General features: G+C 46.3%; 1 protein-coding gene across 1 annotated transcript; it reads left to right on the forward strand.

Annotated features, from left to right (window-relative positions):
- The first annotated feature begins 2,753 nt into the window (after positions 1–2,753).
- MICOS10 (mitochondrial contact site and cristae organizing system subunit 10) lies at positions 2,754–19,405 on the forward strand. Its single transcript, XM_021533778.4, has 4 exons — positions 2,754–2,851; positions 14,163–14,210; positions 14,773–14,882; positions 19,165–19,405. Exons 1-4 carry the CDS (start codon positions 2,785–2,787, stop codon positions 19,171–19,173), a joined length of 234 nt encoding a protein of 77 aa, XP_021389453.1. The 5' UTR covers positions 2,754–2,784; the 3' UTR covers positions 19,174–19,405.
- The last annotated feature ends 4,949 nt before the right edge of the window (positions 19,406–24,354 follow it).

The following is a 24,354-nucleotide window of genomic DNA, read 5'->3' on the forward strand; positions in this document are numbered from 1 at the left end:
AAAGGTTTTTCAAAACCGCATGTTCCAAACATCACCTTGGAGTCCCACAATAATAAATACTTGATATTACACTGTGAGGGTCCAACTGCCAAGTAACTATAGCAATGAAAAGAAAAGCCTGTCTTTGGATGCATTCCCTCCTCCCTTAATTTTTCCCTGGGGTGGGGAAGGGGTACAGAGAATGTGCTCTAGATCCTTAATGGATAACATTTTCCAGAGCCCCCTCTGATCACTCAGTGACTCTGGGATTTAAAAGCAGCAGAGTGATTTCTCCAAGGGAAGCTGAACATTCAAATCAATTACCCTGAACTATTCCATCCCCCTGGAAAAGGTTTAATGCACCAGGTCCTGAGGTGAGGCTGTCAGGACTCATTGAGACACAGCAACACAACTCTTTATGAAGTGCCTCACAATCCAGCTGCTCACCAGTGCTTCCTTCAGCCCAAAAATCAGTGTTTTCCAGGGAGCCCAGCAGCCTGAAAATGAGTAAGTGTGAAGTGAGACTACACTGGTCTGCACTGAGCATTTGTTTTTGCCAAAGAAGACCACATTTCTGGGTTGGTTTTAAACACTGCCTTCTGGAATTTAATTTTCGGGATGAAAATTAAAGAATTATTTTGGAGGCTTCAAGTTATCTTTCCCCTCATGATATTTTCCAGAGCTGTTTGGAAACAGGAGGGTGGAGCTGGCACCGCTGGGGCAGTGGTTTCAGAAAGCACTTCTGTAGCTATTCGGGGAAAAAACTGCTGGATCATGTTGGTATTTTTATAAGTAACTTGATGTGTAGTTCTATTTTGGATACCAACTATGCAGCAATGCAGACTGATTGGAGCAAATTGCAGGGGGAGGAAGAGAAAAGGAAGAGCCCCTTACAGAACAAGGGCTGCCTTCTCCAGGGAAACCTCTTGAACCTCCAGGGGCTCAGTTTAAACATGTGCCTTTTAAGATAAGATTTGTAAAGCCATTTAGATTTCATAAGGAAGAGAAAATAATGGTTAATTGTGATTGTTCCGTGATATGTGAAGGAATTGAACGAAACCAATTAAAATTAAAACCTTTCCATTGTGACTCTAGATCAAAACCAGTGGTACTTTTAAGATAAATTAAATAATTATTTCTGTAATTATTCCTGTACCAACAATAACCTCATGAAATTAAAGAATTATTCCTGTACCAACAATAACTCCATGAAATTTTTGCCAACTTCAAGAATTTTTCACTTCTGTTTGTGGCTTTAGTCTGTAATTGACTTGCAAAAGAACTTCCAGTTTTATGAAGCAGCAGAGCCTCCTCCATCTCGATAAAGAAAATTGCCAGAACTTGAAGAAATCAAAACAAGTAATCAAGCTAAAAATTGCCTCCCAGTGTGAATGGGGACATTAGCACTTGACAAACACACTGGAGTTTTTTTCACAAGGCTTCTAGAGAATGCCTTAGGCAGCCTACACACCATTTGCAAGACAAACATTCATTCTAGTAGGTTTGAGACATTCAGAGTTACTGCTGGCTCCACAAAGCTGTAGCAGACTGAAGGATGGGCAGAAGCTCCACGAGGCCATGGGAACCCGTCCCACAGCCTGTTCCTCCAAAATTAGGAAATATTTATGCATAATACCAAAGTGAAATTCTTCCCTGTGAGGTGGGGAGGCTCTGGCACAGGGTGCCCAGAGCAGCTGGGGCTGCCCCTGGATCCCTGGAATTGTCCAAGGCCAGGCTGGACAGGGCTTGGAACAACCTGGGACAGTGGAAGGTGTCCCTGCCCATGGCAGGGGGTGGGACTGAATGAACTTCAACACTCCTCCCAACCTAAACCATCCTGCAGTTCTGTGATTCTCATTATCAACCTACTGTGTGGAATAACTTCTTGAATGTGACTGAATGATCTTGCTGAGATTATTTGGCTCCTTTTCTCAAATAAACAAGAATGTGGGCGGTGCAGATTGTTGTCAATCCCTATCAGTATCCCAGGAATTACCTAATTTTACCTTTTAAAATGAGGTAATTCCTGGGATACTGATAGGGATTGACACCAGCAGTCACACACCTGTATCTCATTTCAGGCCCTGAAGAATAGCCAAGGCCAGAGAGTAAAAATCACAGAATTATTAGGATTGGAGGGGATTTCTGGAGATCATTCGTTTCAACCTCCCTGCCAAGGCAGGCACACCTGAAGCAGGTGACACAGGAACGCCCAGCGAGAGGTGCCTAGCACAGCCTCCCTGGGCACCTGTTCCAGGGCTCTGCCACCCTCACGGAGCGTTCCTCCTCCTGCTGAGGCGATGCAGGAGCTGTGCAGGATGTAGGATAGGGAAAACCTACACGGGAGCGTGTCCAGTGCTGTACCCAACGCTGCAGTGAGAAATTTGGCCCTGCAGCACAGCCCGGCTCTTACCATGGATGAGGCGAGAGCCCTGCGGGCAGGGGGGCGGCGGGCGCGGGCCCAACCCGGGCGCCTGCGAGGAGGCAGGGACGCTGCCATAGCCTGAGGGAGACGAGGACTAACAAGGACACAGCGGGAGCTCTAGGCGGAGAGATGGAGTCCGGGACGGGCTAGGGACGCGGCTTGCCCGGTCTTACGGGGGAAAAAGACGTTTGGGCCTCCTCCTACGGGGAAAAAGGGGATTTTGGGCCCAGCCCAAGGTCGGGCGCGGCGGCCATGACAGCCGTCCGTCGGTTACCGTGGCAACGACAGAGTAATCTCGCGAGATCTGCCGGCGCGGGTGATAGGTGGAGCACCAGATCTCGCGAGAGTTGCTCGGGGGAGGAGGTGAGGGGACGGGCAAGATGGCGTCGGAGGGCGACCTGGGCAGGAAGTGGGACCGGTGTGTGGCAGACTCTGCCGTCAAGCTGGGTAAGGGCGGCACGGACACGGCGGAGCGGGAGGGCCCGGGGAAGAGCGGTGGTGGTACCTCCGGGCTCCCCGAACCTGGGACAGCGGCCGCCGGCGTGTCCCCGCGGCTTGGGGCCCACTGTCCCCCGCCGCCCCAGGTTCGCCTTAGAGCGGTTGTGAACCCGGGAGGGACTCAGGGTGTCCGGAGGAGCCGCCCTCATCGCTGCCCCCGGCGTCGGGGAGAGCCGGCGGCCCCGGGCCTGGCAAGGTGACCTTGGCCGCGGGCTCGGACCCCTGCCGGGCCCGCTCCCGGTTCTGCGCCCCGGCCCGGCCCCGGCTTACCGCGCTCCGGGCGTGTTTGACCTCTGGCTACTCCCTGTGGTGAAGGTAAGAGGTTTCCGTGGGAAGTCTGGGCTCCGTAGGGAATCTGGGCGGCCTCCCGGCCGGAATGAATGAGCGGCGGGCAGGCACGACCGGCTCGTGGCGTGCCGCGACCTCGGCCGCCTTCGGCTTCGCTGCGGCGGGGCTTCGGAGCGGTCTGTGCAGAGCTGCTCACAGCTCCGCGTGCGAGGGGCTGCGTTTATTAAAAGCAAAGGCAGCGTGACACGCTGAGGGCTTTGGCACGTGTCACTCGGTACAGCGTGTGGAGTGTGACATTGAGAGGCGCCGTCCGTGTCCCAGCCCTGTAGTTCTGCCTTTTTGTCAAGCAGGGGAACAATTCTGTTGTTTTTTTTTCCCGTATTTATTTCCTTAAGGTGAGGGTTATGAACATGCCTCAGCTTTTTTGCAGCAAACATTGATGAGGTTTCAGGGAGTGCTGTGAGTTTTAGGGGTGGTGGTGGCTGTGGTGGCAGCACCACGCTCACCCTGTGATGGGCTGCAAAGTTACACCAGGCAGAGCTTGTGGTTTCACAAAATGTGTTTACAAACGCAGGTTTTCAAATGCAATGTGTAAAGCAAGAAATGCAGTGTCTGACACAGAAGTTATTCATTCCATGTTGGTGCAGATGTCTCTTTTAGAACCATAAATAATGTCTGGGAAATGTGAATGTTTATTTCTTGTAGCTGCAGTGGCCTTGTGCTTGAAAGCTGATGAGAAACTTGGGGGTTTTAGTTGCCTAATACTTTTCCATTAAAAAAGATGTTTAATAATTTTAAGTAAACTGAAACTTCCATTGTTTATAACAGACCTTTGAAAAGTGTCAAGTGCTCCAGAGCAGTGTTTTTCCTTATGAAATTCTACTCAGGTTTGTCTGACAAACATATCTGGACATGTTTATGTTTCCATAGCATTGGTTGCTTTATCATAAAATATTAAGTATGCCAAATTATAAACAAGAACTTGTTCCACACTGCAGCTGTACATGTCAGAATCCTGTACATCCTCTGCCCTGGAGGCTGAAGGAAATGGATACCGGGTTGGTTCACAGAATCCCAGGCTGATTTGTGCTGGAAGGGGCCTTACAGCTCTTGTCCCACCCCATGCCATGAGCAGGGACACTTTCCACTGTCCCAGGCTGCTCCCAGCCCTGTCCAGCCTGGCCTTGAACAGTGCCAGGGATCCAGGGGCAGCCACAGCTTCTCTGGGCAACCTGTGCCAGGGCCTGCCCACCCTCACAGGGAAGAATTTTTTCACATTATCCATTATCTCAATGCCTCTGTCATTGGGAAGCCATTTCCCCTTGTCCTGTCTCTCCAGGCCCTTGCAAACAGTTTCTTTCTCTCTTTCCTGTCAGCTCCCTTCAGGTACTGAAAGGCTGCAATGAGGTCACCCCAAAACCTTCTTTTTTCCAGGCTGAGCAATCCCAATTCTCTCTCTTTCCTCCCAGCAGACCTGCTCCATCCCTCTGATCTTCCTGGTGCCTCCTCTGGGCTCTCTCCAGCAGCTCCAGGTCCTTCCAGGGCTGGGGCAGCTCTGCAGGTGGGGTCTCACCTGAGTGGGGAGAGGGGCAGAGTCCCTCCTTTGCTGCTGCCCATGCTGGGGGATCAGCCTGGGACACAGGGAGTTTCTGCCTGGGTTGTGTCCAGCTCTCACCCACAGCACCCCCAGGTCCTTCACCCTAGGGCTGCTCCTGAGCTCTTCATCCCCAGGATTGATCCTGGGGGTTGTCCTGACCCACGTGCAGCACCTGCTCTTGTTAAAGCTCATGGGACTCCCACGGGCCACTCCTGGAGCTTGCCCAGGTCCCTTTGGGCAGCCCTGGCCTTCAGGTGTGTGCAGTGAGCTTGGTGCCTGTCACTGCCCTCCTGGCTCTGCTGTGGGCCTCGCCTTTGGATCCGGCGTTTTCTTCCATCCTGCAGTGGCACAGGAGAGCGAGAACCTGCTGTGCCTTGTGCACTGGTGCTCTGCCTGAGGATCCCCAGTGTTGGCTTCACGAGGATGCTGAGGAGAGATCTCAGTCAAATTCATGCTTTTCATCAGACTGCCCAAAAAGGTCACGTGTGCTGCATCTCTTTATCTTCACACCAAACCCAGTGCGGTGGGCTCAGACACGTTTCTCCTCATGTGAGGGCACTTTCCTGGTTTGTGTGCTTTTACACTTGATCAGTAGCTGAAGCATTTGTGCTGGCAACCTCCTGCATGAATTGTGTGCTGACAACACACATTTTTCTGTGGTATCCCAGTGGGAATGATTGTTTTCTCTGCAGGGACATTAAAACTGTGAGTGGTTGGGTTGATTGGTTTTGTAATATTACTGCAAAGTTTGCTGGAGTTTCCAATATAAATTATCAAGGGTGGTTGTACTGGAAAAAAAGAAGGAAAGAAATTTTTTTTTTTACTTGAGGGTTTAGTTGCTACATGGGATACAGGATTTGGTAAACATATTTTTTTGTCCAACTTTTCCGTTTGGTGGCCACAATTTCCTTCCCAAACACTCCTTTACATCCTTCCCTCCCTGCAGGCAGGGAGATCTTCCCAGCCAATGGCTGGGGAAAAACAAACACTGTGATTAGCCCAGTGTTTTCCCATTCCAGACTCCCTAAATAAAGGAAAGCACTGAATTTCTGGAGCTGTTCATGCACGACATTTCCCAGTGTCTATGACAGCTGTGGACAGATAACTCCTGTGGATTAGTTTGAGGGCAGGTGGGACATGGGAAGCAGAAAAGGGGAAGAAGAGGGGGTAGAGCTCTCAGGCTGGCTTTATTAGCCAAAATGTGGTTTAAATTCCAGCTGGGGCTGTGCTGCCTGTCCTTAGCCCATCAGGATTCCCTGTGGAAGTCGGGGTTTGTCCTTAGCTCTGTTTGTAGTTGTGCAATACTGTTTTAGTTGGAGACCAGGCTCCTGAGAAAACTTGATCTCCTGCCACTAAAACTTCCAAAATAAATATTTATCTTGTGTTGCATCTTTTGAAATGCTGTATTATGTTTTTGAGTTCTTGGTCGCTACCTGTGTGGATCTTTAATTTAGTATTAATTTTTTCCTGTTAGTTCCAAACAGAGGATGTTGTTAGGACAGGATTTCATTTCAAAGAGTAGGTAAACCTTTTTATGTCTGCTCAGAACATTGAGCCATTGTTAAATGAAGCTTGTGGTCACCTCGTTTTTATTAGGATATATTTATTTGTTTTGCTAATGATGAGGCTGTACCCAAGTGGTTTTGTTCCTCTTCCATTCCAGATGTAGTTGAGAGCACAGTGTTTGTGTGCAGAGGACTGGCTTGTGCTTTCCTAGCTGACCAGGGGGCTTCTGACAGACAGTCCAGGTCCTGCTAGCTCTGGCTTTGCACCATCCTCAGGGTTTTTCACCCAGGCAGTCATTTAAATAATTTAACTTTCTGTCCCTTTTTTTCATTCTGATACTGGTTTTCAAGCAGAAAAGCTACTTGTTGCTTTCTTACAGAAAACCTGTTTGTTTGGAGTGTGGGGACAGAGACTTGAACTGGCTTTCTTTACCTTCCCAGCTTGCAGACCATCCTCAATTCCTGTGTCCTCTCCTGCCTTCACAGCCATTTCTTCCTTTTCATCAGTAGAGCTCTGCAGAGGAGTGCTGATGAAGTAAACACTGCTGTGGTCTTCCTCCGTCCTGCAGCCTCCAAACCCTGTTCAAAGGCTTGGCTTGTTTGTTTAACTGATTGATAGTTCATGGCTGTTTATTTGGAAAGACAATTACTCACAAGAGATTGACAGAGGCGTTTTTTTTGTTGAAAGGCTGTAATTTTGGACAAATTATTATTATGTGCTGTTTCCAGGGGACAGAGGCAATAAAGAGTAGTGTGGAAGAGAGGGAGGTTTATGTGCCCGCATACCTTGGTTTGTTTTGAAGCTGTTGTTGTTTTAAATGGGTTGAATGCAGTCATTTTCCTGATACTGGAAGATAATCCTAGGGAAGCTGTTTGCTTCTTGACTTATGTGTGTGAAGTTGCTGTGTTGAAATTAATTTTTTTTCAGGAGAGAAATGTTTTGATGCATGTCCGTGACTGACCAAAATTCAGCCTGGAAGCTTGTAAATAACCCAGTGTAGTGATTTCATTTTCCTCTAATCCTCTGTTTTGACATCTGGAAATAAAATGTTTCTAATTCCCATTTAATAGGGTGGGTTTTTTTAAAGAGAAAAGGGCACTTTGAATTCTGCAACTGTTAACATGATTTCTTCTGCCTTTCATCATCTGGCCTGCTTGAATTAGCTGTTCTGTTAATGGCAAGGATGAAATTGTATTGTTTGTGTCATTCCACAGATTGGATATTTCAGAAAGAATCATTGTATGGATTGCAATGTCAGTATTTTTAAATAATCCTTCACATGGTTATGAATAGGATAAAGTCAGTCTATATAATGATAAAACTTGATTACACTTTCTGAAAACTGGATTAGACTTTGTCTAAATATACAAAAATCCTGAAATTCCTGTTTTGAAGTGTTTTTTTGCTTGGCAGTTGTATCATGGCCATCCAATCTTAGCTACCAGGCCAGAAGGCTTGTTCTAAACTCCTTTGGGGTTTTGTTTTTAGTGCTGGAGAACATGGATATTATGTGAGCACACAGCTGCATTATTGTGTGAGCTTTGTTGGAACCCCAAGTTATTTTTCCTGGTTGTACAGAAGATCCAGCTCTACTAGTTGTGTCTTGCAGCAGACCAAGTAGTGTAAATATGAACTGCTCGTGGCTCAGGCTGTGCAGGGAGGCAGTACAGACAACAAAAAATGTTTTCCTTGGAAGAGGTGGGCAAATGCTGTTCTGAGAATAGGCTTTTGGTCTAAAATCTAACAGCAAGTTTAATTATTATGTTAGCAGAGCTCTGAATACAATGTCCATTTACAAATTAAGGGGGTATTCTGTTGGAAGAAGAAGACAGGAAACTCTTTAGGGATCCAGGTGGAGCATTGTGCCCTGCTGTCCCCTTGGTTGGCACTCTGGATTCAGGGAGCTGTGCCCTGCTGGGGTGTGCCTCACCAGCTGTGCCAGCCTGCTCTTTGTGGTCCTTGGAGCTAGAGAACCTGAGAGGAGAGCTGTGACAATCCATCTGCAGCCTCTGCAAACCCCAGACCCCCTAAGCTCTGCTCCATGGGAAATGAGCCCAAAATGCCCCAACTTCCTGAACCTCTGCATAAGTGCATTTATAAGGTGCCAGCTCTGCCTTTTTTGGAGGTGGCATGTGGTGGCAGTGCCCAGGGGAACGGGACTGTAGCCAAGTGATATCCTGAAGTTTGGTCCTTAAGAAGTTACAGCAGTAGGTGGGAACAATACTATTGTTTTTTTATATCAGAAACAGTTTTCTGATAAAATCATTTCAGGGCTACTGGCACATCCTGAGGGACAATTAATGAATAGTGGGAGGTTTGAGAAGCATCAGGCTCCTTTTCTCTTCATTCCTGCCAGTGAGATGCCCCTGACACTTCTTGCTCTCAGCTGCCTCTGTTTCTGAGCTGGGCCAGCAGACGTCAGTACTGGCCAGCCTGTGCTGGGTGGGTGTGAAGCAGCAGCGTTGCCAACCCTCACAGCTGGGCTGCAAAAGCCCTGAGTGTGGTGTTTACTCCTGCTAAATCTTTCTTTTCGGCAATGTCACTGTTTTATTAGCTGAACATGTAATTGCAGTAAGACACGGTATAGTTTCCTGTCAGAGGGGTATTTTGTGTTATAAGGATATTGCTGATTTCTTATCTAGGAGCTGCTAAAGCAAGCACAGCCCTGATTTGTCTAAAAGCTTGGTGCATCATTGATCACAGAATCCCAGAATGGTTTGGGATGGGAGGCATCTAAAGCTCATCCAGTCCAACCTGGCCCTGGACACTTCCAGGGATGGGGCAGCCACAGCTTCTCTGGGAAATCTGTGCCAGGGCCTCCCCAGCTTCACTAGGAATTTGCATTGTGTATCATAGAGCAACTTCCAGCTCTGTCCTCTTCCCCTTTTAAAGGAGGGAGAAAACGTTTGTGCCCCCAGGTCTGTCTCACAGATCATTCAGCAGTGTGTGGTGTGAGGTTGGAGTTTCTGGCCGGTGTCACTGTGGTTCCTTGGGCCATCACGGGTGCTGCTGCCCGTGCCTCTGCAGCAGTGCTGATGTTTGCCCAGGCTGTGCCTTTGAGCAGCACTTGACCTGACCCTGAGTGCTTGAGGGTGAAAGCAACCCCTGAAAGCATGTTGGGATTTTTGATTATAATGATATTTGGATATTCATAGTTTGTTATTCCAGTTTTTCTCTGTTACTACAGTAAATGCTAGTATAAAACAAAACTCTCTCTTTTCTGCTTCTTTCTTGAGTACTTGGTATATAATTTCACTGTGTTTTCTTCTAGTGTCCATGCTCATTTTTCTGTCTGCTCTGCAAACAATCCACACCACAGGGGAGATGGGAATGAAAGCTTCAAAGTTGGTGTTTGAAGAAAATCTGATTCCTACCACTAAGACCTTGCAAAGAGTCTGCTTAAAATTAATTCTCTCCGTAAATAAGTGATTTCATGGTCTCGGATTTCTAACTGGTGCTAAGTGCTGCCCTGTGAAGGCCCTGGTGTATGAAGGCAACTTCCCTCCACATTTTTACAAAGCAATTCTTTATGTATCTTGTCAGAGTGGGATTGGAGGCTGAAGCTTTCAGTTTTGTATTAATGTGTGTGGAATGGCAAAGGAAAAGAATAGTTTTCGTTTTGGGATTAAGTAAATGAAAACCTTCCAGCTGCTATAGTAACAGCAACACATCTGCCAGATGTCAGTGAGCATATTTTAATCCTTCTATTTTAAGTTTCAAGCTATTGAAGCAAAGTACATCTAGGTGTGGCTCTGTTAGTAGCTGCTTCAGCCTGTAGCTACTTGGGTAGCCTAGGAAAGAACCGTGTAGTATCACTGTTGGACTGACTGCTGATTGAATTTATAGAAAAGGCTTTTCCCAGATGTTCTTAGAGGGCAGGAGCCCATCCTGAAGATTTGTGTTTCTCTCTGAGACACTTTTATGATGTCCTGTTGGGTATACAGTGTGTGCTCTCCTGCGTGTTAGATTGATTGGAGGTACCGGGACGTTTTTCTTGGAAGGTGTAAGAGCCAAAAAAGCAGAAAGAAAAGGTTTTGGTGCCTGGGCTTGCTGCCTAATGCCAATTCCGTGTGGCTGTGCATAGTGGGGAGCAGGGCTGAGGTGTCCACACAAGTGTCCTGTCCCCTGTTGACACTGTAAATGAGTTTAGGCTGAAGTGATGAATGTGGGGTGGAAGAGGCTGTTTTTCTAGTTAAACATTTTAAACTGTCAGAGAAGGTGAAAAATGGGTTGCACTCTTTCCTGTGGCCTTTTCCTCCAAAGAGTCTGTCAGGCACGAAAGGGAGGGAAAATGTGCCTGGTGTGGATCAAGCCCTTTGCTTTTCCATGTTCGTTTGTTTTTATTGTAAGATAAACCTTTCATGTTTTATTGTTATGAAGTTAAAGCCTGGCCTAGAGGTGCTGATCTTTAGGAGGAGCAGCTGGAGTGTCCCCTGGTCAGGTGGGAGGCTCTTTGAAGCGACATGTTGCCTCTTTAAGAGGAAATGGAGCATGTGAGAACTTAAACCTGTAAAACTCATCATCAGCTCTACCATTGTTTATCTGTGGTGTAACTTTATATAGAATTAAAGTGAAATGCATTACTTTGCTCCCGAGGCAAGATGGTTTTGCTCCCCCTTGGTCTTGGAGACACAGGAAATGACCACATAACCACAAATACTTTCTAGTGGAATGAAGATGAGTGACAAACTTCCCGCAGAAAGAGGTTCTTAACCAGGCAGGCTAAGGACTTAAATGTAGCTGAAGGTTCTGGTTTGAAGTTAAAACCAACTTCTAACTGTTCAAACCAAGTAGAAAAGAGCAAATGCTGTACATGCAGTGGCTGGTGTTCCTAGTGGGCAGTGTTGTGATCACAATGGTTTTGGGCACAGGCTGAGTCTGTGCCTCAGTGGGGAAGGGAGTGACCCAAGCTCCTTTGAGATTAGGAAAGCTAAGGTACTTTTTTGGCTTCGTTTCTTGCACAGAAGGCCAGAACCCATTAGCTGTCAGATCTCCTCCTTCACGTCTCTGTAGCATTTTCATTACTTAAAGCAAGGTCTTAGCTATCTTCCCATCATTTTCTGGTACTCACTGTTGCTGTAAACTCTTTACAGCTGGAATAAAGTGCAGTGATAGCCTCTAAAATTGCACAAAAATGCATTTGCATTTGTGAAGAACAGTAATCCCTTCAAATGAGCTGCTTCAGAAAAAGCTTTCTTAAGACAAAGTACTTTTTCCTAAGTCAGTCATGCTGGACCACATCTGTTTAACAGTGGTGTTGGTGTGGGGGAAGGCCTAATTTGTGTTTTAGGCTTAGTCTGAATTGCAGTTGACATAAATAATAAATTTTTCACCTTTTAAGTGTATTCTGTAGCTTCCCCTATGGCCAACAGGAAGCAGCATTGATGGCATGTGAGTGCAGCCCTTACAGAGGGGCTGTAATGTGAGAGAACATCTGAAGGAGGTGAAGATACAAAAAGTACAAGATAATGATAATTTCTGGAAGTAAATGGAAAGAAACTGTATTAATTATAGCTGCTTCCTTAGTGCAGGGTTGTGTTAAGACAAGACAGGAAGCAGTTCACCACCAGGCTGGTGAGAAGAATGTGGGTTTGACTGGTAACATGGAAAATGTGGTGACATTAGAAACTACCCAGGCTATGCATCGAGATGATGCAGGATTTGTCATCCTGTAAATCATTTCTCATTGATTAGCTAAGCTGTTTGGATTGGCAGAGGGGATCTTCCCAGGGACAGGAAGCGTAGGACCAGGATTGCTCCCTCACGGCAGAGCTGCTGAGCTGGGCACTTCAAACAGTCCTGGTGCTGTCTGAGCAGAGAGAATCCCCCCACCAAGTCCTCATCAGCCCCCAAGGGGAAGGGCAGCAGCCCAAACCCAGCCAGCTCAGTAGGGGTTGTAGGAACGGGCTGGCAGAGGATCCAGGCCAGGGCACCAAACGGATGGATTCTGGAAGATAGAAATTGTCTTTGATGGCAGAAACACTGCAGGAGAGCCAGCACCAGCTGCACTACAGCACAGGTAGGCAGGAAGGCTCTGCTGGAGCGGGCTGGGGGGTTAGAGGGGTGAGCTGGGGCTCTGAGGAGGGCCTGATGTCTCTTCCAGGCGGTGGGTGAACATTGCTCAGCACACGGGTCTGAACCAGCTGCTCCGAGGAGCGTTTCTCACTGTCTGAAAGGCACAAAAACCCTGAGGCTCTGAGCACACACCTGAGGATCCCAGACTTTCCCTTAGCTGTGCAAATGATTAGGGTGAAAACCTGACCTTCAGTGCAGCGCTGGGGCTCTGAAATGTCTGGGGCAGTTATGTCAGGATTGCTTGGTGGGCGGTCAAAGCTCTTCCTGCATGTTTTGTAAGCCTACTCCGAAGTTGTGATGACCTGGTAAAGTAGTTACCTCTGGCACAACTGAAAATCTGTAGTAAAACGAAAACGGTTTTCAAACCCTTTTCCAGCTCTCAGTAAATGCAGAGAGTAAAGTCCTTACAGAGAGTGAACATGAGACGCTTTGCTCAGATCATGTTTGCTTACCTCTGGCCTAATATTCAGGGGCTCATCATCAACAAAACACATGGGATGCTTAGTTAAGATATGAGGTAGTGCATCCTAATTTACTGAAGATATCAAGTATTCTTGAAGTAATCTCTTCTTCAGTAGGAACTATCAATGTAATTTTTACAAGGAAAAACTTTTGAAGAGCACAAGGAAACTTAAAAAAAGAGACAGCATCCTATATGCCACGAGAGAACAGGATTCCTTGGCATTGTTCTGTACTCAGCCCACTTACTAATGCATTCAACAGGATCATATGCTTTTAGGACTATAAAAAAGGATGTATTTTAATTAACAAACTCATAATATTTCATTTCTTTTATTGAAAGGAGGGAGTTGAAACCTATAATAGGATGTGTTTGCTGCAAAATCTGAAGCTGTTGGCTTGTTTTTTTAATGAGGATGTGCATGACTGATTTTTCTTCCTTTTTCAAACTTTTGTACTTCCGTGCCTTATCTAAAATTCTTCTCTTCAGTGGACATAATTAAAAGTAGAATTTGCCCACTCATCTGCAAGTTTTCACTGTGATATTTATTGGGTCCTGAGAGGAGTTTTGTAGACTTGCCTGACATCTTATACAAAATCATGAGCTCACCTTCCAAGGAAAGCAAAAACTTATTTCTAAATACACAGTTTTTTTTTTTTTAATGGCGCTGAATAATTTTGTTTCGACGGCTGCAGTTATTTCTATGTATAGTATAAGGATGTGAAAAGTCATTCATTCCTAATGTGTTTAAATATGCTCCATAATGAATGTTGTGGATGTGAAAGATAAGCAGCCTGGAGCTTTCTTTGTGAGGTATAGGGTAACACAAAGCTTCAAAGTTCTGCTGCCCTCGGGACACACATTGAAGCACTTAAAGTAGTGAGATAAATGAAATACAATGAGATATTCATCTGCAGAATCTGAAGCTCAAGGACACAATAAGTTTTCATTTAAGTATTTCTCATTTGCTGACAATGAGCCAAATAAATTTTAATTCTACATTGTAGATGGTGATAGAAATTCAGGAACTTTCCCTAGGATGAGAGTCTGTTTTTTTTCCCCAGATATTTATAATGTATTTATTACATATGTTGGGATTCTAATGTGAATTAGCTGTTTACAATTACTTAAGAAAACAAGAATTGTTTTTTTCAGGTTTGTTATGTAAGAACTCTGGTTTGGTGTCCTGAAATAACATGGGAGCTGGGTAGTCATAGTCTGATGTTCATAGGCTGATATTCCTGAGTTGGAATAGAGAATTACTGTAAAGAACTAAATAATTTTCCATTGCTTTGTTTTATCTTTGTCCTTACCCACTGCATTTCTTCTTACAGGTGCTGGATTTGGATTAGGAATTGTTTTCTCAGTCATCTTCTTCAAAAGTAAGTGCACTGCATTACTTTTGGCTGCCTGGCTTCCCACTTTCCATCTGTTGTAGGTACAGCTAGAAGTCTTTGAGGCACATAAAAGTTAATCAGCTTGTTAAACCAATTCTTCCATTGTTTGGCCTGCCTCCTCCATTGCAGTGGAGTTCCCAAAAGTTTTAGCTGTTGTGTAATAAAGGTGTTATCCTCCCTGAGCTCCTCCTGTGCTTAGCTCAAATCCTGGAGTGGCAGGAGAGCCTGAGCCAAATCACTGGAGCTGTGTATCTAGACATCAGTTTATGCCAGCCTGGCCAGGGCTTTAAAACTGATCTTAGTTCTTCAGCTGTGCTTTAAAACAGAATAATTTTCAGTAATACCTTGAATTCTGACATTGCTTTTAAATTCTAAACACATGTTACTGTTCCTCTTCTTCTGTAGTGGGCTGGTTTGGAGGATTTTAGAACTTGAAAATGCCTAGAATGCATCTTCTAGAAATTTGTTCTTTCTTGGTGCTTATAGAAAATATAACAAACAACTTTCCTTGACTTCACTTTTTCCTCTGTGCTTGCCTCTTCTACAGGAAAGACATGGCCTATTGCATTTGGGTCAGGGATGGGGTTAGGAATGGCTTATTCCAATTGTCAACACGACTTCCAATCTCCATATCTTCTCCATGGTAAATTTGTAAAAGTAAGTATCAACTTGTCATGGTTTGACCCTGGCCCAAAGCCAGGTATCCAGGAAAGCCTGGATTACCCTCCCCTGTCACAGCTGGGCAGAGGAGAGAGAAAAAAATGGACAAAGGTTTCATTAATTGAGGTAAGGACTGAGGGAAAAACACTTCAAGGGCAAAACAAGTTCAACTTAAAGCTGCAAAGTGAATTTATTACTAACAAAATCAGAGGAGGATAATGAGAAGTAAAAGAAGGCCTTGAAACACTTTTTGCCTCCCAGCCCCTCCCTCCTTCCCACTGACAGTGCAGGGGGACAGGAGGGTGGGGATCTTGGCCAGTTCATCACCCGAGATTTTCTTCCCTTGCTCCAGGAGAGGAGCTCCGTGTGAGACCCTGGGGTCCCTCCCACGGGAGACAGTTCTCCATGAACTTCTCCAGTGTGAGTCCAATCTCACAAGCAGCAGTCCTCCCAAAACTGCTCCCATGGGCAAACTGTCCTCCCAAAACTGCTGCCATGTGAGTCCCTCCCATGGGCAAACTGTCCTCCCAAAACTGCTGCAGTGTGGGTCATTCTTCCAAGGGGTGCAGTCCTCCAAGGTCAGGCTGCTCCAGCCTGGAAGCAGGGGCCCTCTGCCCTGGGGTGTTCCACTGGAACACAGCCTCCTCCAGACATCCACCCACTGCAGTGTGGGCAGCTCTGCCACGGGCTGGGGCTGGATCCCCAGGGATCCCCAGGGATCCCCATGGGCTGGGGGTGGATCTCTGCATCTCCTGGGGATTTCTGCATCCCCAGGGATCCCCATGGGCTGGGGGTGGATCTCTGCATCCCCCAGGGATCTCCACAGGCTGGGGGTGGATCTCTGCATCCCCTGGGGATCTCTGCATCCCCCAGGGATCCCCACAGGCTGGGGGTGGATCTCTGCATCCCCCAGGGATCTCCACAGGCTGGGGGTGGATCTCTGCATCCCCCAGGGATCCCCACAGGCTGGGGGTGGATCTGTGCATCCCCCAGGGATCCCCACGGGCTGTGGGTGGATCTGTGCATCCCCCAGGGATCCCATGGGCTGCAGGGGCACAGCTGCTCCAGCCTGGTCTCACCACAGCCTGCAGAGGAATCTCGACTCCAGCACCTGGAGCACCTCCTCCCTCTTTTTTCTCCACTGACCTTGGTGTCTCCATGTTGTTTCTTTCACATGTTCTCACCTCCTCCTCCTCTGGCTAGATAAAGAGCTGTGCACCTTCGTTCCAATTTTAAGAAGTTATCACAGAGGCATTCCTGTCATCTCTAGTTGGCCCAGCCTTGGCTGTGGCATGTCCCTCTTCAGAGCCATCAGGGGTTGGCTCTGCTGGACATGGTGGAAGCTTCCAGCAGCTTCTCACAGAAGCCACTTTTTTGCCCCTCCCCAGCTACCAAAAAACAGGCTGTGCAAAACCAACACACAATGCTACCTACCACTGGTTGGTAGCTGCAATATTATAAGTAAGATTATCCATTTACATGGATATTTCTCTGCCTTTCCCAAAGGACTGCTAGTAGGAAGAAATTTGTCTTGCCAAAGCTGGAATGTTCCCCTGTTCTTTAATATTTGGTGTATTTAACAGTAAATTTGCTAGACTGAATACATGGAATTAGTTTAACAGATCCTGCAGGTAGCTTTTCCCACAACCTGAAAATACAATAAAAATACATGTCAGAAAAGCAGAAAAACTAAGCTAGTATTAATGTTCTTCAGACTTTAAAAGAGATGAGCTGGGAAGAAACTAAAAGCCATGTCAGGCACATCAGGTAGATCTGCCTGTGGAAGCGAATCTTTGATCTTCTGTTGGGTTTTGGGGTTTTTTTTCAATATGAAAACACTGATCACTTTCAAGTTTTGTGGCTTGTTTGCCTGCATAATAATGTAGTAGTTAGTCTGGAAAAAAATGTACCCTGTAAGCAGTTTTGAAGAGGATCATTTCAATGAGTTCAGTATTAACACTGAAGTAAAATATCTTAAAATATTTTACCATGCTGAAGTAAAATTTTTAAGAATAGATTGACTAGTAGGAACAATTTGTGCAGTCACAAACTGGCTGCAGTGCACAGTTCACAAACTGAATCCATTAGTATTTTCTTAATTTCTTCATGTGTCAGAGCTGGGGCTGTTCTCATGGTAATTTATCACTGTGGCACCTGGAAAGAAAAGGAATATATGTGTGTGTGTTTTGGATCCACAGAGCCATGGCCTGGTTAAATGGTTTCAGTGACACTGCTGCAGAGGCATCCACCAGGACATATTTAGTTACTGCAGCACTTCAGAAAGTACCGAGGGAAAATCAGCCAGGAGCTTCTCGTGCAGGACAGAGTGCAGAAATCCCTCCTGGATGGCTCCTCTGCGTGGTGCAGGAGGCCTGCAGGCCTTTCCAGGCTTTTCCTGGTGCCTGTAGAGCTGCAAGCTGAGCCCAGTCCTGCTTGATTTACTGGCAGATGGGCTCTTGCCAGCATTCTACGGCCCTACCAGACATACCTGCTTACAAATACTCTCTCCAGCTGCCTGTTAAAGGGAAATAGTAACAAGACTCTCCAACAAATAAAATCTTTGGAGAGCAATATAGAGGAGCTGACTTGGATGCAGCTGATCAGCATTGCTAGCTACTGCCCAGAATCAGAAATCTGTGGCTCTTCTGGCCAGATGTGTTAACATTAAAATGTGTTTTACACCATCCTGAGGGTGTTCCTCCAGTTTACATCTCCAAAAACAAAGCTGGAGTGACGTGTCTGTGGCTTCATGAGAGTGATAAATGCACTGCTCATGTGTTCTGAGAAAGCATTATTCATTCTAGGATGCTTGTTCCTAGGGCAGCAGAAAACAGTGTCTGGTCACCCTGGGAAGAGATTTTATTTGGATTAAGGACTAACCTGGAGCAAGGTGGTCTTTGAAGCATGAGATAAATGGAAGGACACTTCAGATGTCTGCATGGCACAAGATAAAAAGTTTCCAGTGCACTGTCTCCATGACTTTCTCTGGCACAACGAGGCTGAGAGAGGGAAAACATGGATGAAGCCATCTAATGGTTAATGTCATTAATTCCCTCCCAAATGTCATGTCATGGGTAATGGCTCCAGGGTTATGACAACAAAATTATTTCATTTCTCTTGGTTAGAAACATGGAAGATATTGTTGCATTATCACTCATCTGTTTTTTCCCCTAGAAAAATTTGTTATAACTAAACTTTGTATGATTTCCTGTACAAAACTGAGTACTGTTCAAATGCTAACTTGTCAAAATGATTGAATCTGCAAGAAAATCAGCTTTATTAGAGGGAAATGTAACATGGATTAACTTGGAAAAGAAAATTATTTCTAGTTTTCTGAGCCTGTCAAGTTCACAGGATCACAGGAGAACTGAGTTGGAAAGGACTTCAGGGAGGTCATGGGGGTCACCTGTGAGGTCAGACCAGGTTGCTCTGCCCTTTACTTGGTTGGGATTGTTGATTCTTCCAAGTTCTTAATTCTGAGTCCTGAGTCACAATAAGAGGGGACAGAGGATCTTCAAGATACTGAATAATCAGGAGATGTCACAGTGACTTTGCAGCTGTTGTGGCTGTAATTTGGGTCATCACACTGCCCGTCCTTTGGGTTAGAAATGCCATCATGAAACCCCAACACCAGTGCAGGAGCCATTCATCTAGACCAAAAGAATCCTTAAAGTGCAGAAGAGTTCTAATTTGTGGTCAGAATATTCTGAGGCTTTTTAAGTAATTTGATCAAGTGGTTTTCACTGTGACTTCAACAGATTTTAAAATCAACATGTCACAATTATTTAAAGGCTTAAAATGCTATGGCTGTGAATTACACAGCCTAGATTTCCTAGCCAAATGGAAAAGATCCTAGTTTTCAGATTATTTAGCCTGTATTATTACCCAAACCTCACAATCCTGTACTTCGATAGGAATGTGGATTTATACTGATGTGCAAGAACACAAGAAGCAACTGCAGCCTTTCCTCTTGCTCTTTGTGGCTTTGATTTCGGTCTGATTTCTCTTCAGCCTGTGAACAGTTAACTTGACCAATAATGTGGGGTTTTTTTAAGGACCCAGTTTTATCAGCATGGAAGGATGTGCATGAAAACATGGCATGCTTCTGGCTAGCTGCTTAATTCTTCCATACACAGCCTCTTGCTTTAGCAAAGGATGGAAACGTTCCCTTACCCTCTGGAAATGCTACAGAGCTCCGTGACTTGCTTCACATCCTGCAGCACCTTCCCTGTAAGGAACCCAAATGGCTTTTTAATCATATAATATTCTTGCTTTACAGGAACAGTGACTAATGGCTAAGACTATCCCAGTGGGAAGGAAGGAGAAATCAATGATTATTCCTCAGGAATACTGAAGTGCCCCTGGAATAAGCCAACATTCTTCAGTAACGATCACCAGTAACTCTTTATACTCCAACAAACTGTTTCTGTCTATGAAACAAAGTTCTGTTGCTTGTTTTGTATCCTGTCTGAAAAGTGCAAGGAAGAGCTCTTCTGGGAAATAAATAAAAGAAAAATGGCCTTCTCTGGTGTGTTGACTTTGTATGTGAGTGAGAGAGAGGGAGAATGGAAGGAGAGAACTTCATTTGGAGTAGCCAGCAGCTGGGACCACCTGGGCCACTGGGAGAGCTCCTCAGCAAAGCCAGCCGTCGCTTGTTCCTCCCCACTGCTGAGAGCAACCCCCATCCACCATCCAGTTCAAAGCAGCATTCCCACCTCATAAATCACCCACTAGACCCCTGCTGTTTGTGTCGGTGTTTGGAGAGGAATATAAATACTCCTATGTCCTGTTTGTACAGTTGCCCTTTAAAATTGGAATTTTGTCCTCTCAGAAGAGGCAGAATCCAAACGGGTAAATCCAAACTGTGTGACTAATGCAGCAAGGTCCTGCTGTCTCTTGTAGCTTTGGGTCGTGGAGTGACCCCCGTTTGAAACTTCCCAGGATAGTGGGTGAGTTAAACACATCCTCGTGCCATCTGGCTCTCAGCTTACCCTTCAGGCTGATTGTTTTTGCACCCCTCTTCTGTGGGAGAGCAGAGAGGTTTCAGTGTCTGGGAATGGGTCACAACCACTTAAAGCTCTTCGTTGCCTTGGCAAGACACTGCTCCAAGCGCTCCCTTTACATCCACCCCAGTCCTCGAGCTGCCTCGTTGTGTTGTCTGCTGCTCTTCCCCTGGCTCAGAAGCTTCTCTGCGCTGCTTCTTTACTCAGCACCATTTTCTAGCTATGGAGAACACTCAAGGATCGCTTTTCTTTGTCCCTCACTTGTGTGTTGTCCACGTAGCACAAGGAGTGAGTGCATGTCTCAAGAGGAAAGGGGAATGGCATAGGTTGGTGCAGAACTTCCCTGTACTGAAAGCCTGTTGTGCTGCATGGTGAGTGCTGATAGATGGAAAAGTGACAGAACAACTCCTCCTATTTTGCACAGCAAATAGGAGAAAGGAAAACAAGTTGTGTGACAGTTGTTTTTTAAACCATGCCAGGAAAGGAAGGGGATGGATTCAGGGGTAAGTTGGAGTTCAGAGGGCTTGAGAAACTCCTTATCTTCCAGGCCTGAGGTGTGGGTGCTGCTGCAGTCCTGCATCCCTACCTCTCCTGGGCACTGCTCTGCAGATCCTGCACTCTGCAGGAACGTGTTGAGCTGTGCCCAGAGCCAACAGATGCTGAGGAGCTCGCTCAGAGCGAAGGACTTGTGAAATAAAATAGCTCCAGTGCCAGAGCAGCATTAAGATTGTCAGAGCATGATACCATCCAGGACCATTGCTCCAGCATGTCCTTGTTTTTCCACCTCCTCCCTGCTGGACTGCATTCATCAGTCAGGTCAAAACAGCTTATTGAAAACAGGATATCTTTCTTTCTTCCCAATTTTGAATCATTTTATCCAGCCCCAATTTTTAATTTGAACTATGTACTTTGGAGCCATAGCTCCTCTGTGGTTTGGAAGGGGGTTTTATTGAGTTCTCCGTGTGTGTGCTGCAGTCGGGGAAGCCAGAGGGATCTGCTGGAGAGAGGAGCACCAGCCTGGGCAAGACCCAGGAGAGCCACAGGCGGTGGCAGCACCGCACACAGCGACTGGCAGCGTGCAGAGAAAGCTTCAGCCCCTGCTCTCCTGCAGGCTGCTGATGAGTTCAATTTTTATTTGGTGTCCCTGGTAACGATTCATCCTGCCCTTACATGCTCTGCTCCAGCTCAAATACGACTTCCTAGAGTTAATTCTTACCGTGGGCTGCGGTGGCCTGTGATCAGGTGGTTCTTCTTGCCCTGGAACTCAGAGATATCCATTGTAGATATCAATTCCCAGTGTGTCCTTTACTGCTAGAGTGAGAATAATCAGAACAAAGGTGTCCAAGTCAACATAGGTGAGTGTGGAAAAAATGCACAATTCTAAAAGTGGAATTTAAATTTGTCATTGTTCTTTAAATAGGGTAAAAGCTTAACCTTTTGATTTTCTTCACAGATGCCTTGCTGCTTGTTGACTGTGTTGATTTATATATATATATGTATATGCACTTGTAACTACCACGTGAAGGGTCTGTATTTGTTTTGCTTTATTTAATTAAAGATGTATTATCCCAAACCTATTTTTGAACCATGTGAGCTGTGCAAAATATGTTCTTGTGAGGACAGGTCTCCCTTTTCCTTCTGTGGGAAAGAGCCTGTTCCCTTCCCAACTGAGGCTGCAATAGGAATGGTTTCCTGCTGCTTAATTTCTAATTGCATAAATGGAAGGGGGAAAAGTGGAAATTCTAAGTACCAAAAGGCATGTTAAATTTAGTATAATACACTCATCTGGAAACTATCACATTTTTCCTTCTTTCTTAACCTGCTGAAATCATTGCTTCGTCTGTGGCGTGATTTGGATCGGGACCAAAAAGTGCAAACAAGATGGGGCTGAAAAAGGCAGGTGTCCCTACCCAAACTTAATGAGACCTTTTAGGAGAGAACTTGCATCCCAATTGTAATTGGAGCATACAGCGAGTAAAGAAACCGTATCACTACCCAGGAGAGGGAGTGGAAAAAAAGAAGCTGTTTGCTGACTAGAACTGGTTTTGAACGTTTAACAACTCCCCAAGTGCTCGACTGACCACAAATCTGCCTCTTTAACAGCTTGATTAGATGTCTGCTGAGGCTTTGAGATGAATAAACAAGTCACGGAAAAGCAGAGACAGCGGGGGAAAAAAATATCAAGCTGCTTTTCTATTGTTTACCCGAGTTGTTCATGTTTGATCAAGATACCGTCATTGCTTTGTGTTCCAATCCTGCCTGGAGCCGTGGCCAAGAGCAGGACCTGGCTGTATGTGGTGCTGTACACACAAATAAAAACCAGCCTCTGCCCTGGAGAATTTACAAACTAAACAGATGGGCTGCAGGGAGGTAGGAGGGTTTGTAATTCCCATTTTGAAGATGGGAGAAGCTGTAGGCAAGGTCAGGGATAAGTCGTGCAGGGAATGTGGTGTGCAGCCAGGACTCTGGCTGGAGCCCAGCAGCCCCATCCCTCCCAACTGGTTTTTCATCCTTCCCAACTGATGGAGTCTCAGGGGAAGGCTGCCCTTCACAGACTGGGAGACTCCAAAAGTGTTTGTGCCACCCTTTGCTATTTTCAAATTGCTCCAAATTCTTACTGGCAAATCCCTGAGAAAGTTAGGAATGACGTTTTACCCTCCAGAGGCTGATATCTTATGGAATCACTAGTAGGTGTAAACCACTGTGATCCTCAGTATTGACTTTGGTGATAATCTGAATCTGATAAACAGAGAAAATACTGAAATGTATTCCCAGTCCTTTGTGCCTCAGGGACAAGAACACTGCTGTGTGAGGCAGAACATAAACATAATATCAGGAGAAAGTAAATATACCTTAAATATGAACTGAGGTAACAGATGGACAAAGAGGGGGGATCAAGGAGACAGCAGCATTCCAATACCACTGAATCATGGAATGGTTGGGGCTGGAAGAGACCTTAAAGCCCATCCCGTGCCACCCCCTGCCACGGGCAGAGACACCTTCCACTGTCCCAAGCTGCTCCAAGCCCGGTCCAACCTGGCCCTGGACACTTCCAGGGGCAGCCACAGCTTCTCTGGGCAGCCTGTGCCAGGGTCTCCCCAACCTCACAGGGAAGAATTTCACCCAGTATTCAATTTAAACTTACTCTCTTGCAGTTTGAAGCCATTCCTCTTGTCCTGTCACTCCAGGCCCATGTCCAAAGTCCCTCTCCAGTAGAGGAAAGCCAGCGGCGATGGTGTACCTCAACTCTTCTAGAGAGCTCACACGGATGATTCTTCACAGGAGGAATTGGTTTCCCAGCTGTTTTTCTTGGGCTCGCTCTGAGTTTGGGAGCAATGCAAAAGAAATCACAAAGGTGCTGGCTTGCAAATGCAAATAGTGGGTGCACAAGCAGACTGAAGGTGCCAGGTTGTTGTGATAGTGATGGGCCACGAGGTAGAGGTGATGCTGCAGCTGGAAGGGAGAGGCTTGTGGAGCTGGGGAACCCCTGAGCCATGAGTGACCTGCTGGGAAAACCCCATTTTTCAGCAGGTTCTGACCCAGCAAGGCACTGCTGACCTTTCTTTTGCTCCGAGCCAGGAGGGTTTGGTACCTCCCCCACAGCACACACACACCCCACAGTGAGAAATAAACTTTCTCCTCATCTCCCACCCCACTCCTGCCTTTGGAAGTAGGACTGGTGCAAATTTTGGCATGCCAGCTCTGTAGGCAGCTGGATGCAATGTGCACTGTGTCTGTACTGCTCCGAGAGTCCAGCCTATAGCCCACCCACAGTGAAATGCTTAACTGAGATTGAAACTAAATGGGAGCACAGTTTATGGAAATTCAGCTGTGGATGGCCGTGCTCTCGTGCCTTCTGGCTGTCAGCACTTTGCTGTGCAGCACTGCAGGCTGCTGGAGCTGCATTTTCCTCATGGTGCTGGATACCCACCTCCCGGAGCTTATAAAGATGCTTAGAAAGTTGCTGGTGACTAATAAATCACTCTTCATCTCCAGGCTTTATTGGTGGTGCTTGTAAAGCCTCCAGCTCTGCGTTAGGAGTGGATGCCCCTTCCTGGAAAAGGTCACACCCCGATCAGTTCAAATTCAGTTCATAAATCATGCAAAGGAGTGTGTTTCTTTTTGAGGTTTTAGAGGATGTTCTTCCCCTTGGTGCTGCACTTGAAGTTGTTAGCAGTGATAAAGAGCTAAACCCAACCCATTACTGCTCCCCTGAGCCATGCATTCCCTGTGGATGTGGACTGAAGGACGTGGAGCTGCTGGAGAGAGTCCAGAGGAGGCACCAAGGGTATCAGAGGGAGAGAGGGAGCAGCTCCAGTGTGAGGAAAGGCTGGGAGAACTGGGATTGTTCAGCCTGGAGAACAGAAGGCTCCAGGGTGACCTAACTGTGAAGGAGCCAACAGGAAAGATGGGGAGAGACTGTGGGCAAGGGCCTGGAGTGCAGGACAAGGGGGCAGGGTTGGATG

This window comes from Lonchura striata, chromosome 21, assembly GCF_050655825.1.
Source record: "Lonchura striata isolate lonStrDom1 chromosome 21, ASM5065582v1, whole genome shotgun sequence".
NCBI lineage: Eukaryota > Metazoa > Chordata > Aves > Passeriformes > Estrildidae > Lonchura > Lonchura striata.